We start from the raw sequence: 20,238 nt of genomic DNA, 5'->3' as shown, positions 1-20,238 counted from the left end.
TGATTTAATGTTTTGTCAGTCTATCTTTATTCATAGATGTGATCTTTTATAGTTTTTGTTGACTTTGAAGGTAAGATTCCAATAAAACAGTGATAATTAGAGTTTTCAAAATTATAAAAATTATTCAAACTTATAAAATGACCAAACTGACATTATTAAAAATGTTAAGATAGGATATATAAAAAAGTTATTTTTTATTTTAAATAGTAAAATTACTATATTATCTTTATAACGTTAAGTTTTTTCAATGGAGTTACATTTTTTTATGAGAAAATATGTGACAAAGTGTTTTAAATAAAACTTGGAGTTGAAAATATCAATTCTATCTTTAAATATTATTAAACCGACATTATAAATATATTGAACTATACTAGATATAATATTTGTGGTTATGATTGATGTAAATGAACAAATATCATAAGAGAGAGGACAAAATCTTGGTTCTTTTGTGAAGATCAATGGTGGGGTTGAAGTCATCAGAAAAAATATTGAAAATGTTAAGATGAGATTTATAAAAGAGTTATTTTCTAATTTTTTTAAAATTTTAGATAATAAAATTACTATTTTTTTCTTATAGCGTTTGTTTTTTTAATGAAGTTACGTTTTATATGAGAAAATATGATTTTTATATTTAACTGGGAAAAAATTGTTTTAAAGTTACGTCTTGTGTCAAAAAATATCAATACTATATTAAAATATTATTAAACTAACATTGTAGATATATTAAATTGTCATAGATATAATATTTGTGGTCTTGATTGATCAAATCAAACAAATATCATATGGGAGGGACGAAGTCTTGGTTCTTTTTTGAAGATCAATGGTGGGGTTGAAGGTAGTAGGAAAAAATGTTGTTGAGGCAACAAATCGTTGAGAATGTATTTAAATTATAAATAAAATAACACTTAATCAAAATATGTATGATGATATATTATTTGAATATTTAATTAAATATTTAAAATTTGGTTTACGTAACATTGTTCGATGGTGAATTAAAAATACTATTTATGCCCTACATCAATAAGGCTTTTATTGACTTTACCTTTTCTCAAATTAAAAATACAAAAAAACCCATGTGATGGGGTACCATTTTGAAGGTCTCAATTGGCCTAGTAATTTTATTAAGAGGTGTTACGAATGTCATATATCCAAGATTCTATTGACCTTGTAATATTTTCATCTTAAAATAGTGTGACTAACATTTCTCCGTTCAAGTTTGATTTAAAAACATTTTTTCACTAATTCGATGCAAAAAAAAAAATTTTTTTAACTCAAAATTTAACGTCATTAATAAAGGAGTCATGATATATTGTTAAAAAAATTAAATTATCTTATTAATTCTAACTATTTTACTTTTCATAATTACTATATTATGTTTGATTAACAAAATTTAAAAATATTTCTTTATATATAAAATTTTCATTAACACATTTTTCCTCCATTTTCACTTCATTTTCACCAGTTTCTTTTTGGGTGGCTTGATGGACAATTACCACAATTATTGTCGCTATCAAGCCACCACACTTTTACCCCAACATGAACCCACTAAGCCACCGCCATGTTGACTTACCCAATCCGCCCCTTCTGTTTCTACAGCTACATAAGTTCTGTCACAATCTCTGGCCTAAAAAAGCTTATTGACAAAAATGAGTCATTTTGCCCCCACCACAAAACTGACCCACAACACAACGCCCATTTGTTTCGCAAGGGGGAAGGCAACACAGTTCATTTCATGAATGCACGGCGAATTAAAGCAGCCATCACATGCTTTCACAGTGCGGGCAATGCAATGACAGTAGTTGCATTGTTGAGGTTGTCATGGCATTGGAAGAGGACACAAAGGGCTTCTTGTGAGGTGGAGGAGACGGTGAAGTTATTGTAGTTCGTGAGGGTAGTATAGTTGACTACAGAAGTGAGATTTTAGTATTTATAAAAAGGTTAAACTGTTTTGATTAAAAAAGTTAATATAAGTTTTATAAAAGATTTATTTTTTATTTTTTTAAAATTTTTGATAGTAAAATTATTATTTTATGAATAGAGTTACTTTTTGGGGGCGTTTGATTTGGGTAATGTTTTATTACTAAAATAAAAAGATTACTTTGAAGATAGATTACTTAGAAGATTACTGGGTATAAATGATTACTATGTTTGATAAAATTTGATAAGTATAAATAATTATTGTGTTTGGTTAAAGGTAATAAAAGATTATTAGTAAATTATTTTACTTAAATACCCTTGAATATAATTATTTTTAAATTTTTTTATATTAATTGTCATATTAATTAAAAATAAATTTATTTTATCTCAAAAAATTAATAAATAATAATATAATTATAATAAATTCAAAATTACCTTAGTAATCTTTAAATACCTAAGGTGAATGTGGTAATCAGATTACCACCTATATTACCTGTCACGTCAGCATTGGTAATAAAAGATTACTGTAATCTTTTATTACTGACAAATCAAATAAAAGAATAAAAAATAGATTACCAAAGTAATTTTAAAAACTCTCAACCAAACGTCCCTTTTATGCAAGAAAATATGATTTATATATTTAATAAGTGAAAAAGTATTTTAAAGTTAAATTTTGGGTCAGAATATTTCAATACTGTCTTGAAATATTATTCAACCGACATTATAAATATATTAAACCATTGTAAATATAATATTTGTGGCCATGATTGATCTAATAGTATTATTGAACAGAGAGACAAAATCTTGACCCTGTTATGAAGATCAATGGTGGGGTTGAGGTATCAGAAAAAATGTTGAAAATGTTGGATGATTTTGAGGCACCAAGTCCTTGAGAAATACCCTCAAATGGTACTAGTGATTTAATGCTTTGCCACTTCATCTTTATTCATCGATATGATCTTTTTTAATTTTGTTGGTTAGGAAGGTGAGATTTCAATGAAACAGTGACAGTTAAGGTTTTCAAAATTATAAAAACTATTCAAATGTATAAATGATTGAACTGACATTATTTAAAATGAAAGAGTTATTTTTTAATTTTAAATAATAAAATTATTATTTGATCTTTATGACATTAAGTTTTGTTTAATGGAGTTACGTTTTATATGAGAAAATAGGTGAACAAGTGTTTTAAAGTAAAGCCTTAAGTCGAAAATATCAATATTACTTTAAATATTATTAAATCGATATCGTAAATATACTAAATTATATTAGATATAATATTTATGGTCTTGATTGATCTAATCGAACAAATATCATATGGGAGGGACGAAATCTTGGTTCTTTTGTAAAGATCAATGGTGGGGTTGAAGGCACCAGAAACAATATTGAAAATGTTAGGTGATTTTGAGGCAGCAAGTCGTTGAGAAATGCCCTAAAATAGTAACGGTGTTTTAATCCTTTGCCACACCATCTTTATTCATGGATGTGATTTTTTCTAATTTTGTTCTGGATTTGTGGACCAATCAATCTTGGATCCTCTAACAAGAATACAAGAATCACGTGAAATCAGGCCCACTTGACTTCAATTGTCCTTCCTATTGGGTGCCCACTTTTGCTGTCCCAAACCAAAATCTCTCTGATTTTTACCTGTTCTCCGTACACAATGCTACCCTATTTGAATTTAAGGATTTAATTAGATATTTAAATAATATATTATTATATTATATTATATTTTTAATTTAAAATTATATATTCATAAGTAAAATATCATTCGAATGTGTAATTAAATACTTCACAGTCACCATTCACCTTTTTAACTGTCTCAAGTTTCAGACTCATTATCTTTTCAATGATATTTAATATATAAATAGCGTGTATAAATAAATATGAACAAACTAACAATGAAACTAATTTGTGGACAAACGATAGTATGTTATGTGTAATTAAATATTGTTCAATTTTTAATTTAAAATTATAAAATTATATAATGACACATTATTCTTAATACATAAATTAACACTCATAACTAGTTCACGTAATTATATAACTTATATTGATGAGCAATATATGTATGTGTTAGACAACGTAAGCATCTAACCAATTGATAACTAAAAGAGTTAAATTAATTGTTATGTCATAACCCATTAAAAATGTTTTTAGTGATTGTGATGTCAATATAATAGTTTGACCAATACGATTGAATAGTTAAATTGTGACTCGATACGACTCACCTAATTCAATATGTTTCAATCATAACATAAATTAGATTTGTTATTAGTTTGCGATCGGATTGTTAAGACTATCCAATCCAAATTTTAAAATTGTGTTTATTAATAAAAAGAAAAGGCCAATAGCCTTATTCCCACCCAAGGTTAAGTGACAAACTCTTATTTTTAAACTTCAAAAATTTTAAATACGTATTAATCAACTATTACAGTTTAAAAAATCTATTAGTTATAAGAGTATGAATGCCATTTAACAAGTTTTATTAAAAAAATAAAATTTTATCATTTTTTTTCAGTTTAGTTTTATAAACTGATAATTTCTTTTTAGCGTACTTTTGAAAGCTTAACCTTTCCAATCTCTTCTCTTTACACAACCCTAACCTAACTACCAAAAAATTTTCTTTTATTTATTTATTTTTGTGTCTTATTTTTTACACTTTAAAGGCTATATTACCAATGGTGATAAGATTTACACCAATAAGAGGCGTACATTGATGATTATGGAATTCAGTATAAAGAGATTAAGAGACAAGAAAATCATGAGACTACAAGATTTTTAATGTGGTTTAGTTAATAAGCCAGAGCCTGTGCCTATAATAGCGATATTAACTAAGCACGTTAAAGAAGCGAGCACCATTAATTTATAATGCAGGAGTGCGAGTAAGATACTAGAGGTATCCCCCTTTCTATTAGCCTTTCTACGATTTTGAATTTATATTAGTAGAGGTTAGAGTTATGTTGGATAAATTGCGGGAGTCGTGGTAAATTTTTTTCTCTGTTTCCTTATTACTGCTTCTGGATGAGATTACAAACTGTCCATATCTCGTCACAACCTATGGGCAACTATGATATCTCTTTGCTAGTCGTTGACCATTCCTTTGGGTGTCATATTTATAAGAAGTTTTGATCACGTAAACAATTACTATATGAGTGTGTTTGGTTAGGGTAATATTTTATTATCAAAAATAAAATATTATCACGAAAATAGATTATTTAAAAAATTATTGGGTATAAAGTATTATTGTGTTTGATAAAAATTTATAAGTATAAATAATTTTTGTATCTGGTTGGATGCAATAAAAAGATTACTAAGATGATATTTTACTTAAATGTCTTTGAGTATAATTATTTTAAAATATTCTTTATGTTACTTGTTATATTAATTGACAATGAGGTTATTTTTGTCCCAAAAAATTATTAAGTAACTAAAGAAATATAATAAAATCAAGATTATCTTGATAATATTTTAATATCTAAAGTGGAGGTGATAATCAAATTACTTTATATATTACTTGTCATTTCACGATTGATAATAGAGAATTATTGAATGTTTTATTATTTACAAATAAAACAAAGTAATATAAATAATAAAAGATAAATTATTAAAATAATATTTTCATTCTTTCAACCAAACCCCCCAAAGAGTATTACATAAGTGTGGTAACATAAATCAAGGTCACACAAATGAGATTTCATAGTTTTGGGTAACTCAATTTTACCATAGGGATCAACCAAGTTGAAGATTAGGGTTTATTCCTGATAGAGTTATGAGTTTCTAAAGACCCATATCTCTCATTTCTTGAAGATAATATGACATCTTAGGAAAAAAAAATAATATTTTTTTAAGAACAATGCTACTTATGAGCACTTTTGAAAATTTAATTAGGTATCTAAATAATATATCATTATATAATTAAGCATTATTTTATTTTTATTTTAAATCGTTCAATCACATAATGATATATTATCTGAATACTTTATTAGATATTAGATATTTAAAACTAAGTGTATAGTACTTTATTGACTCTAAAATTATCAAGTCACTCGTGACAATCACGCAAAAAAATTATTATTCTATAATATCAGATGAGATATAGAAATTCTATTCTATATTAAAATGATAATATTCATGCATATATTTATTATCTTTATGGAAGGTGGGGTATTTATCTCATCTCTCTTAACAAAATCGGTAAGATGCCCATCACTAGTTAAAAGGGTGGAATCCTACGCATGAGGTTAGGAGGATTAGGTTCACTTCACATTCTCTAGATTAATTTTAATGTACATAAAGCATTTTGTGATACTTCTATATTGAAATGAGGGATTATCATGGGGATTGTTAGGTTAGTCTTTACAAAATTTATTAGCTTAGATGTCACACTCGCCGCCAAAGGGTGGTTGAAGTAGGTATGATATTATTTTTGAATACATTATTTCGATATTTAATTAAATATTTAAAATTAGATGTATATTATTTTATTATTAAATTATATCATAATATAATTTTATCACTAAAAAAAAAAAGGGTTTTAACAAGGGTAAAAATACTTTTAATAAGAAAATTATAACGATAGAAGATGATGAAATTTTTTCCTTAGTTAAAGCTTTTTTATAATGAAAAATAGACTTTTAATAACAATTTTTTTTATTAAAGCTATAAATTTATTTAATTTTAATAAAAAGTATAAATAATTGTTTGTTAAAATTATAAAAGAAATACTTATAATAATCTGGTATTAGTCACCTATTATTTATTTTTTTGCTAATTCTAGTTTGTTTTGTGGTGAATTTTGTTAAAAGAGATGGGATGGGATACCTCAACTTTCATAAAGTTAATAAATATTATACCTTTTTTGGCTTTACTTGATATAAATGTTGGCGAGAACCTTCGCTCATCTAAATACGTTATTAATCAATTGAGAAAAAGTCTTCACTAAAGCCAAACTCATCACATCATATAAGAAGATGACTTGATTCCTCAGAGCACCTAGAATTTACGCCCAATAAATCTTTATTAAAGAAAAAAAAAGCATCATCACATCATTCAATGAAAGCGTTTGATTTAAGAGAATAAGAGATTATCCTAATAGGCGATTCCATCATTCTCGGGTTTCAATTCCTCGTTGGTTTCATACCGTGTGTTGGGTTTTCTTCCTCATCAGCGGTAGGGGTAAAAGAATGGGTGAAGGCGATCTCAGTTGCAGTTCGCTCACTAGAAAAGGAAGAACAAAAAAAATTAAATCCTTAGGGGAGAAAATATACTTTTTAAAATTATACAAAAATATAATTTTTCAAAAAATTGAGAGGAAAATGAACGATGATTTATTGTTTTTAATATATTAATATTTAAATGATAATTTTACTTTTAAAATTTAATTGGTTCCGTTAATTTTAACTAATTATGAGTAGGTGCTTGAGTTTTTAATACTTAATAAGTATTGATTTGAGAGTACAACTTACTTTGAGTCGGAATAAGTCCTTTGACCAATAATATATTAGAATTATTTTATCACTACCATCCAAAGACAATAATTATTTATGCACTCTAATTTAATAAAACTATATATACCCATTTTGAGTACATAAATTGGTAACCACTTATGTGTGTCATTATGCGGTTGAGTGATTTTAAATTAAAGATAAAGTAATATTCAATCATGTGATGACACAAATAAATGTATATATGTTTGTATACTCTAAGTAAGTATACATAGTATTACTCTATACCACTTTAACTAAACACATTATTAATTTGTACATATTACGCTTTTATGTAATCTTTTACTTTTGAAAATAAAATATTCCCTCAAACAATTGTATCCTTAAAACTTTGTATAAATGATACATGCACAAATGGTGAGTCCGAACAAGAACAAACACATTAATATGTTATTATATGATCAAATGATCTAATTATTTATTTTATCTCTAATTTAAAATCACACAATCATATGATAATATCTCATTTATTTGTATTTATTAATATCTATTATTTGTACATAAAATATTATTACAAAACTTTTTCACAAATTGATAAATATTTAAAGTGAAGTATCATATGCATATTATAGAATTCAATAAAACTAAGTACATTTAATTAAGTACCCAATAAGATATCTAAATGCTATATCATCATGTGAATAGATATTTTGAATTAATAATAAATAATATCCAATCACAGAATGATATATTATTGAAAAACCCAATTGGATACTTAAAATTAGATGCATATTACTCTATATAATTTTAACAATAAAATTATACATACACACTTTTGATATACAATTTAGGTATACAGATGATGTGTCATCAAGTGATTGAATGATTAGATGATTTTGAATTAAAAATAAATAATACTTAATCATATAATGACATATAATATGTATATTTAAATTATATAAAAAATATATACATATAATATTTAATCATATGATAATACCTGTATCATATATGCATGAATCAATCAAATCATTCAAATACCTACATAATCTATCCTATGGACACATTACATCATCCTAGAAGATAAGCAGATGACCTAATTCGCCCATTCACCTAATTTTTTTACCTATTTTTAAAGAAACTAATTATATTATTTACAAAAGCGTAATTTTAATATCATTATCATACATTAATAGATTAGATACTAAGATGGTCCCATTTTAGGGCCTTGATGTGTGTGAAGACTTATCTCATCTTCTACCCAATCCCTTCATATTCTTCTTCTCTTCCTCTCTCTCTTATGGAGAAGAATAAGAACAAGAACAATGACAGAAGGAAGAGAAAAATGGTGGAGAATAACAACAGCAGCAACAACAATGAAGATGATGAGGATGTTCATAAACAACCAGAGCTTCAAGAAGAGCTGCAAGAAGAGAATGATGAAGAAAAGATGGAGCAATTCTTTGCCTTAATAAGAAACACAAAAGACATGAGAGATCGACTCAAACAACAACAAATTGAGAAGAAAAAGCAGCTTGAAGAAGAAGAAGAGGAAAGTCATCATCTTCTTCAAAAGGTATCAGGTTTTAATAATAATAATAATAATAATAATAATGTAGGAGCTCAAACATGGAACCCCACATTTCAAGTTGAAGACTTCATGGATGGTATTGCAAAATCTTCAAATAGTAATATTAATATTAATATTTCACAAGATGCAACACAAGAATTGCTTCCAGTTTCTTCAACCAAAAGCCAAGAAGCAGAAGTTGCAGAAGCAGAAGCTGCAAGAGAAGGAGGTAATACTAATGATCATTTAGACTTAAACCTTTCTTTGTAATCTTTTATTTCCTCTTTTACTATAATACAGTCTTTTTATTTCCCACTAATGAAATTCTATTTTTTATATAATTTCTGAATTTATCAAAAAAAATTTCCCATTTTGTGTAATTGTTCTTCAATGAAAATGAGCCAAAACGTCAAAGAAATTTAAAGTGATGAACAGTGTTTTCATGTGCTCTTCTGAATCTGCTGCCACTGACAAATTTTAAATAGGGTTTGTTAGCTTTAATAAAGTGGGTAGCCTGTAGTTGGGACTGAAAAATAAACACAATCCTATGGGGGTGTAAATGGAAAGATAAAAAGTTCATTGTGAGTTCAGCCCACCAAGACAAAATGTTAAGGTTCTGACTTCTAATCAATATTATTTTTTGGGATAACAATACCCACAAGTTTAAAGTTGCGTGCACAACTCTTTTTATTCAATAAAATATATTGAAAATTATTATTTTTAAGTAAAATGATTAATTTTTATTTTTTAATTGAAGAAACTAAATTATAAAATATTTTTATTAAAAAGGTTAAACTTTTTATTTTCTGTGGATTGAGTTAATAAATTTTTTTATTAAAGAAACTGAATTTTTTTTAAGAATAGATCAATCTATAAAAGTTTCATTTTTTTAAGAAAAATAATTAATTTAATATAACTGATAAAAAATAATAAAAATTTAATTAATTCAATAAAAAAATATAAAAATTTAATCATTTTAATAAAAAATTTTAATCTATTTAATTAAGAAACAAAGATTAATCTTTTTTATATTAAAATATTAGTTGAGATAAGTATTGGGTACCCACATTTATAATAATTTCTTAATAGAATAATATTATATTTGTCTTGTAAATAATTGAATGGCTATGATTGAAAGAATAAAAACGTGAGCAATATCTTTGAAAAATCTAGCAAAGGAGACAAGAGATTGTGCTGTTTCACTTTGGGACTGCAAATTGGATTAATCTTTTTCTTCTAATTCTTATCCATAATAATATTTTATAGATAGATTACTTCAACTAATTAGATACGTTTCGATGAATAAAAAATGTAAATAATTAAATATAAAAAATACTGATTGCCTGCTTAAGAATAACTATCATGCTAAAAGATTGAGAATAAATGAAATAATAGAAAAATAAGTACCCTAATTATTCTTGATGTAAAATTAGAATGGCCAAAGGACTATTTCCCACCTAAATTTTGGTGCGTTCATAAAGTTATATCTATAAAATTTGAAAAACTTGAAGTCTCGTTCATAGGCCAATTGAGGTTAAATTTTCTGTTAGAAATAATGATAAAATCATTATTTTACTAATAATATTAAAAAATATAAAATTCAATATATTTTTCTTCGAAGTTTTAAAAACTAAAATTTCAACTTTACTTAAAGTTTTCGAACTTTGAAAAGTCACATCCCCCCCATCTAAACCTTAGGGTTTTTTTCTTCTCCCCTCCGACGACCATCTCTGAAGTCTCCTTTCTCCACCCTAAACTGTTGACCGAAGCATAAGAATTAATTTGAAATAGATCTCTTCGTTAAAGACAAAGAGATCTGGAATCTCTTCGGAGATGAAAAGATCTTGTCATCTCTTCAACGATGAGATCTTGTCATGAAGAGATCCGCTTCAAATTGCTTTTTGTACGTTGGCCAACAGTTTACTATAGAAAAGGGAGGTCATTGCACTGAAGATGGTGATTGGATAGGTGAAGAAAAAATTTGATAGAAAAAATATTACTTTTAAAAGTTAAAAAATTTTAAATAGAAATAAAATTGTTAGTTTTTAAAATTTAAAAAAAAATATAATAAATTTTATTTTTTTATATTATTAATAAAATAATAATTTTACTTCTACCTCTAATACAAAAATTTATTAATAATTTGGTCATGGATAGGCTTTGGATTTTTTAAAACCACGACGTTAAATCTTATGCAGGGAATAATCCTTTTTGGCCGATTAGAATAGATTTTAATATTTTATTAGAATATTTATGCACTAAAATCAGTGCCGTGACATAAGAAACCACCGAAATTTCACATCAACTTTGAAAAGGGCAATTTGATTGATTCCCTAGAGGCAAAAGTTTAGAACCAGACAAAATTTTAGGGCAGCCAACAGCAAACAATTTGGCCTACCGGTGATACATTTTTCCATGACCTGGACCTCTGTCTTTCTTTGTCTGACAAATTTCAGCGTGAAAACAAGGCACTAAGTGGCAACGTGAAAAAGAAATGGTTTCGTTGACATAAAATGAAATTTCACCTAACACCGAAAAAAAAGACAAAGACAACCAACCAATTGATCGAACTATAGAACTAGAGAATCGGTGGAAGCAATAAAACAAACAAACACAATTCTGTTATAAACATAATATACAAATATAAAAAGATAAATAGATTAAAGAAAAATTAAAAAGAAAAAAAAAGAAGAGAGTAAAAACAATCGAGGAAAATATAATTTTCAGATGAAGAGAAAATATGTATCCCAAATAAAGTGAGGAGGGGGGCTATTTATACAAATCATGGCCACCCCTCCAGACAAGTATATGACCATTTTCAAAGCAAATTTTTCAAGGCCATTAATGCATTCACAATATATTTTGGCCAAAGTCAAATTCATGTAGTGAAAAAATCCACAATGTATAACAAATTCAATCTATATAAAAAAGTGAGAGAACAAAATTATGTCTTATCCAAAAACAAGAACAAAGTCAATATTATTCCGACACTCACCTCTTAAGCTACAGTAAATATATTTATTAGTAAATTGTTATATCATTTATATAAGAGAATAATGAATTTATATGTTAGGATTCTTATCACTAAGATAAATCATACGAGGATTCTTATTTCTAAGAGAAATCCTAAAATAACTTTTCCTGGGTTAAGCTGAAAACACCGCAGCCACTAACTAGACAGTGGGACTTGTATATATTTTTATCAGGTGTTTCTAACCGTTTGAGCATGAATAGGCAAAATTTCTTAAGAGACTAATGAAGTTTTAGACAAATGTTCTTAAACTACTTAGGCATCTACTATCAAAATATGATGATGTGAGATGTACTGACTGGCTTACTGAAGACTTTTGGAAGGATTAATAACTTAGCGTCTCCATTCAACGACAAGACTAACTTAACTACAGCAATGGCAGCAAATATAATTTGGATCAGGTAAAAATGCTTATGTGTAGATGAACTCTTCGAGTGGAGCCTTTTATGTTAGATCACAGATTGGATTTCTCCAGGTTGTATCTGTTATGAATCTAGTTATGCAGTTGAGCCTGCAGAAATAGCAGGATGAATTAGCTGCCTGACATGGTAAATATCAAGAGTGGTAGTCAGGTTGAATGATAACATGCCTAACGCAGGTAATTTTTACAGCAACAGTGTTACTGCCAGAATTTGGTAGATGAGGCAGATAAATTGCAATCTGCCACCTTCTGAAGCCATAGCAAATTATGCTTCAAAATGCAGTTTGATGCATTTTGTTGTTGGTTCAAATGAAGGGAGCTCCAAATACTTGCCACAGCAATGGGATTTAAGTAGTTGTGTAAGCAGATTGTAAGAAGTTTGTTTGACGTTCTAGAGTACGTAAATTTCTGATGTTTCTCCTTCTTCCTTCTGGTGTACAAGTCATCTAAGATCCTTGGAACTTTATAACTGAAAAAATATTCCAACTCAAACTTCTCATACTGTTAGTCTTTTTGTGCAACAAATGGTATGATCAGAATTTACAATAATCCTGTGTTTTCAATTAATAAGCCAAAATATGATGGGATACATGATCATTGCCACAGAATCCATCTGATCCCCCATTCATTAATCATCAATAGTCTTTGCATGAACACAACCCATCTTCAATATGATGGAATCTATTAGCATCACTCAATGTTATCTCCCTCCCAGAAACTTTTGCAATTAATTTAGTAGCAGAATGGCAATCCCCACGAGCCCGAAAATTTTTCATATCCCATATGGGCATCCCTTCAGGTACCTTCAAAAGTCCACATGCCACAGCAAGTTTTTCACCACGACACCACAAACTATGCAACTTTTCTTCTTCATTCACATCATGCAGGACAAAGCTACTGTCAGGAAAATACTCCTAACTTCTCTCAATAATCCTCCTAACTTTTCTAACATCTTCATGATCATTGCATGATCAGGGCGGCTTATGCATCATTCTTCTCCCTTATTCGATCAAAAACCACCCTCTCTTTCCTCGCCTCTCCATTCTGACTAGAGATGTCTATGGGCCGGGCTGACTCTAGCTCGGCCCATTGGGTTGATGGGTTAGGCCGGGCCTAAGGCCCAAACAGTAATGGGCATTTGGGTCAGACCGACCCATTGAAATATAAAGGCCCAAGGCCCGACCCATATAATAACGGGCCTTAATTGGACCGGGCTAGACCGGACTTTAATCGGACCGGGTTGGGTTGGGCTTTAATCAGGCAGGCCCGACATATTTAATTAATATTTTAAAAAAAATTAATTAAAAATTTTAAAGACAAATTATTTTTCAATTATTAAAACCGATGACAGTATCCTAAATATTTTATTTATAATTCCTCACTTGTGACAGAGGAATACCGTGGTCACATGATGAAAAATATTATAAATTGTTAACATAGTACAAATAAATTAATTTATATACGGTATAAATTACAAAACATAAATAAAATATATCTATTATATAATATATATCTACTCATCTTCTATATCTAAATCTCTGAATTCTTCAAAGATAAAGAATTATTATTTGTGAATTTAGATATTTTATAATGTTTTGTAATGATAAAATTAAAATAAAAATAAAATTATAAATATAAAGAATTATTATTTACGAATTCAGATATTTTTCGAAAGAGAGTTAATGAGAAAAAATGAGATTGAAAATATAATGAAATAATTGAGATTGACAGATTAAAAAATTTGTAAATAAAAGTGAAAATGGAGAAAAATAGAATAGATTTATTTAAAAAAATAAATTAATTAAAAAATAAAGTAAAGGCCAATCTACCAATTGGCTAGTAGAAGTAGAAGCAGATCTGCTTTTGCTGCAAGGCATTTGCTTCTGCTGCCTTGCGACAAAAGTGGAAAAAAATAAAAAATTTAATTTTATGAACAGTATCGGGCCGGGCCAGCCCATGAGTCTAATATTAAAGCCCTAAGCCCGGCCCGATAGGCCCATAGGCCTAGCCCAACACTCTATAGTACTGGACTGAGCTTTATCGTGCTCGGACTTTTTATCGTGCTTCGGGCCGGGCCTCCAAATGGTCTGGCCCAATTGACGTGTCTAATTCTGACCAAACAACAATTGGCCTCATCGGTATTGTGCAAAAAAGCTCCCAAGTATCTTGTATCCTTCCATAGCTATTGGATCCGGATCCACCCATGATGGGTCAACCCGACCAGATTTAATTTAACTGCTAGGGGAAATTATAAGAGGAAATTGAATATATATAAATTGTCCAAACTGCCTCCCTAAAGAATATGCTATTTTTTTTAATCAGATAAACCTTTTTCTTTTGCTTCTTCCTCTCCTGCAAAACCATAAAGCACAGATCCTGTCTCTCAATGAAAATTAGTATGTGGGCAAATGACATCGTGGAAATAGACTAATGTCAACACCTCGCACCGCATTCAAAGAGGCTTCGTCAAAAATGGAATCTGGGTATGCAAATCCTTATTTATAGAATTTTACAGAATTCACAGAATTTGATCTTGACATGTTTGATTATTCCCAATATTGGTATAAGAGCCTAGGAAGTGATTTTGCCATATGTTATGTGAATGAAATTATGGATTATGTAGAAATTATAATATGGTTTTGTTGTTTTGGGTTGAATGTTTATTAAAATTCGTTCTTAGAGGCGAATTCAATTAAGCCAAAATTGCATAAAATTGGTGTTGGGAAACATGTTGAATGAATGATTGGAATAGTATTACATGTTTTAAATTTAAAAACCAGTCGAATTAACACTGAAATAGCCCAAAATCAAGCCAAAAATCGATACCAAAAGGTGTCTTATTCTGGACACCATATTGTTGGAATCCGATGACTTTTGTGGTTGCCGTTGGAACGAGAAGAACCTTTGACATATGGGCAACAAAAGCCTTATGGTGCCATCGTCAAAAAGTTGTCGGAAAGCTGCCAATTAGATGGTCAAAATAGCTAGGGTTTATGCACAATTTTGGGTTGAAATCAGGTTGGGAAGACCAGATTACATGATCTATTGGTCAACGGGTTAGTCAAAAACCGGTTGGTCAATAGGTTAGTTAAAAACCCATTGGCCAACCTGGTTTAGCCTGACCCAGTCAAAGCCCATTCGAGTTTATTGACTGGTCAACAATCAAAGGTTGACTGTACCATTGACCGGTGCGTGTGCATGTGTGGGGAGCGTGACAAATTGCTTCTAGCGCATGCAAATGCGTGACTATCATTACTCGACATATGACAACGCATTTTGCTCATTCCTAGCATGTGAAGGCGCGTGCAAACTCATTTACAACATGTGGAGGTGCGTACGGTGTTGACTCGACTCGTAAAAGAGTGTATGGACTTATTTTGGCATGTGATAGCACGTGAACACCTTTTTTTAGCACGTTTTGGTGCATGAAACATGTTTTCAATCCTTGGAAGCTATGTAGTGCTCGGATCTATATATGAAATATGTTCCATGGGTTCTACGATGCATAAAGATATGTAATACCTCATTCCGACTCCCAAAAACATATATTGGTGTTTCAAAATACATGTTTCTACTTCATGCAAGTTTGTTGACTAGAGACCATCACATTGCATGTTGAGACTATCAATAATCTATTAAACTCTCTTAATTAGAAAAGAGAAAGTATATAATCTAATAATATTCATACATGAATATGTGCCCCGTAATCAATGATCTTGTTCGGGACAAGAATTTAAAACTTTTGGGATTGAGTGGATTCATTACAACTTGTTATAGAACAACGCTTAGTAATGTACGAAGAGATATCCATTACTTTGATGTTATTCCCAAAATTAACGTATTGCGAGGTATTTGACCTGATGCAAATTTCATAGAGATTTTATCATGGATAAAGTGACTTAGAGATCAATACGGGTTGATGAAATGGTTTTAGTCAAAATAGATGATGCATTCATTGAATCATATATTTGTTAAATGTAGGAATTTTGAGATTGATAGAATTTAATAAAATTCTCATCTAGAATTAATATTGGTGCAATTAGATTAAAGTTTAAAATATCAAACATTTGTGTCATGGAAGATGATTGGGAACGTAGTGAAATTTCAATTTTGTGCCTTATGTAAGATATTTTAAATTTTAATGCGTAATTGTGACAATTGATATGTATTTGATTGCGTTGATAGCGTTATGTTTGAAATATATGTCTCTGTGATTTAGTTAACCATAACATACGACTACTTTGAATGAAAATGATGCTGAATAGGGAGAATTTCAATATATGACATTTAAAATGTATAATATCTTAGATAAGCAAAAGGCTTTGGAGGTCGTAGGTTAGGCCAAAGTAAGAGTCACGACTGACTAAGGGATAGAAACCCAAATAAGTGTCTCACACAAACGTGATGTGGATGCACATCACGCATGTAAGAAGCAAGACTCACTTCGTGTGATATTTTGATCAGTTTCATGAATAATGATCTGGTATATAAGTACTAGTAATATTTAACTACATATACTATAAGTATGGTTTTGATTGAAGAGTTTGAAGAAATTGTAGTCTTTAAATAAAGATAATTGATTGTTGAATTTGATTGAATATCAAATATGATTATGGAACTAAAGTCAACTAGACGTAACCTGAGACAAGAACAATAGGTTCATTTAGAAAAGCGATCTCTTCTCGATAATAGAAGTGTATGATGGTGTATATGACCCATAATGAAGAAAAAAAGACTTTTGTTAGTTGTTCTTGCCACATAAAACTAGAGGACAAGTGCCCTTGAGGTAGCTAAACTTGGTACTTGCACATACGTTGCAGAGTCAAGTTTTAAAAGTGAGTGACTTAAGTCCTAATACGAGAAGGAGATCGTATAATACTCAAAGAATAAGAACAAGGAATTGAAATGGGAGAGTCTTAGAAGTACTAGAAGAAGAGACGAAAACAAGATGATAGTTACAATAGAAACAATGAGAATTATATCATCTATGAATGAATAGAGCTGAAAATGAAGTCTTATTCAACATAAAGTGATGAAACTTTATTTTCTAGTACTATGATATTAACTAAGTATTATCCTACATGGATTATAGACTCAGAAGCCATTGACCAAGTAACTCATAATAGAAGATCTTTAGTAGATTTCTATCAAATTCTGAATAAAGTGAATTGAATGTATATAGACAACAATATAAGGGTTGTAGTAAGAGGAATAGACATGAGCAAATAAATTTTGCTAGGTGGTCGAATTTCATACTTATATGAAATCTAATATGCTCCAAATATTCAATAAATCTTAGTCAAAGTACTTGTTCTTCTTAAACTAGGATATAATTTGAATTTCTCTGGGTGTTTTATTGAAATACGATAGAATTGACTTCTATAGATTTGATTTATTGGTTGAATAGTTATATGGTGTTTGTCACCTTACATTATGATAATGTTAAGTTTTTCATTATTTTCTTCTCCTACATGTATGTATATGAATGTAAATATATGACATACTAAATTAGGGCATATTGACCAAGATGGGTTGAATAAATTGGCCTATGAAAGTTTATTATGAACTTTCACATAAATAAAACTGTCCATATGTGAGCATTGTCTGGCTAGAAAAACTTCTAGAAAAGCATTCGACAAAACTGTGAGAGCTTAACTTCTTTTGCAGTTTATATACTTAGACATATATTTTTTTTATGAATGTAAAGTTTGAGAAGGTATCTCATATTTCATTACTAGTGTTGATAACAATGCTCGATTCGGTCTTATATGCTTGATCTCCTATAAGTCAGAAGTAGTAGACTACTTTAAACACAATATATATAATTGATGTTAAGAATCAATTAAACAAAATAGATAAGAGTTTTAAAAACTCATCGAGATCTTAAGCATTTGTCCAAAAAGTTCAAGGAACTAAGTAATAAAAAAGGAATAGTATGATATATAGTAATTCCAAAAACTTCGCAACAAACTGGTGTAACGAAGTAGAGTAATTAAACTCTATTAAAAATAGTTAAGTCAATGAAGGTGCAAGCAAAACGTCCAGTCACTTTGTAATGATATGATGTTTATTGCTACTTGTGTACTTAACCGATTGCCTACTAAACCAGTTGCTTTCACTTCTATGAGTTATGGTCAAGTAGAAAACCCGAGTTAATTGATTGCAACCTTAGTGGTTAGCAATATCTATCCATAGTTTTTCCCTCAAGTTTGAACAATTGGAATTGAGAAAAAATGAATTTATCTTTATTAGATATGCTGAACACTCTAAAGGGTATGTGTTTATTAGGGAGAATTCTACTGAAAGATTAACTGAAATTGTACTATGAGATACTACATTCATAGAATATATTTTTTTAATAGGGTTGATGTTGATAAAAGGTTTCATCTAAGTGAGATGAGAAAAAAATGAGGATGAGTATATCTTATTCTAGATAGTGAGAACAAATAAAATTGAGCTCTAACCTATTTCGGATAGTGAGAGTAATGATCCTTAATTGCTTGTTTCATTCATTTCAACCTAGTAAAAGTATTGAGATTAAGCTTTATTCTATTTCGAATAATGGGAGTATTAATTTTCAATTGCATAGGAATGAATGTCCAAAGTATTCAAGTGACATTTTGAAGTGAAAACGAGGTTTTCATAACTACTCTCTAAGATGATGAAAAACCTAAAATAATACAAGAAATTGTCTTATCCCTTGATAAGAAAATTTTGAAATGCATTGGAAGAAGAGATGAAATACAAAGAAAACAAACTAATTCTAGGTTTTGGTTGACTTATTGCTGGATAAAAATTCATTAGGAATGAATGAGTTTCCTAAATCAGTTGTAAGACGGATGGTTTAATAAATAGATATAATTTTGTTTTATAGCAAAAAACTATACCCAATGAGAAGGTATAGATTGTGTAGGAGGATATTTTCATCATTTATAAAATTTACTTCAATATGTTTGATTTTAGCTATAGTAACGCATTTAAATTTAAAATTACACTAGATGAATGTCAAGATAACTTTTTTTAGTGGAGAACTTGACAAAGAAATCTGCGTGAAACGAGATATAGATCTCATTGTTATAAGTCTGAAGTGTAGAAAGTGCACGCTTCAAGGACGTTGAATGACCTAAAACTATCATCCAAATACTGGTACTTAAAATTTCATAAGCGTTAATTCCTTATGACTTTAAAATAAAATATCAAGACCACCATATTTATATGACAAAGTCTGATGACAAATTTATAATTCTATCAATATGTATGATGATATATAAATAGTTAGAAATGATTTGAAGTAAATAATAATCATCAAAGGATGGTTGTTCATATTTTTTGACTTGTTGATATTCCTGTGTCAAATGACCAATTATTGAGCCAAAAGAGATATATCCCAAAACAGAAATGTCAATAGTTACCTATTTAGATGCTATCGATGTATTATGTATACTATGGTGCGTGCATACCTAGATATTTATTTGTTGTTGTTGGGTTGGTTTGTTGATATAGGTAAACGTTGAAAAAAGGACTGAAAGGTTGTCTATGGAATATTGATATTTTGAAAAGCTTTGTGGATTATCGATTATGTGATTAAGGATTATATTTGTATTTAATTGGCCATTGAGATGCTAGTTGGGGAAGTGTTTTTAAACCAACACAAATTAAATTAAAGCTATATTTTTCTTACCCCAAAATGGCCCATATGTTAGAGTGATAAAAAATAGAGATGCTTAGCTTTATCCACATCGGAAGCCAAGTATATAGCTTATTCAATAAATGTGTAAGTAACTATTTGGTTAAAGAAGATTCTTCGTGAATTTGAGTAAACAAGATGATATTGTCAGAGCAATAATTGTCT

At 29.0% G+C, this 20,238-nt stretch overlaps 1 protein-coding gene across 1 annotated transcript; it reads left to right on the top strand.

Moving 5' to 3' along the window:
* The first annotated feature begins 8,577 nt into the window (after positions 1 to 8,577).
* Positions 8,578 to 9,275, top strand: LOC123205606 (protein NIM1-INTERACTING 3). The gene has a single exon (XM_044622598.1). It carries the CDS (start codon positions 8,596 to 8,598, stop codon positions 9,202 to 9,204), a length of 609 nt encoding a protein of 202 aa, XP_044478533.1. The 5' UTR covers positions 8,578 to 8,595; the 3' UTR covers positions 9,205 to 9,275.
* The last annotated feature ends 10,963 nt before the right edge of the window (positions 9,276 to 20,238 follow it).

Source organism: Mangifera indica, chromosome 2, assembly GCF_011075055.1.
Source record: "Mangifera indica cultivar Alphonso chromosome 2, CATAS_Mindica_2.1, whole genome shotgun sequence".
Taxonomy (NCBI): Eukaryota; Viridiplantae; Streptophyta; class Magnoliopsida; order Sapindales; family Anacardiaceae; genus Mangifera; species Mangifera indica.
This window is presented reverse-complemented; position numbering and strand designations above follow the sequence as displayed.

Bases quoted from the DNA above. Each gene is read 5' to 3' on its own strand.
- LOC123205606 (XM_044622598.1), top strand. From the start codon at position 8,596: ATGTGTGTGAAGACTTATCTCATCTTCTACCCAATCCCTTCATATTCT.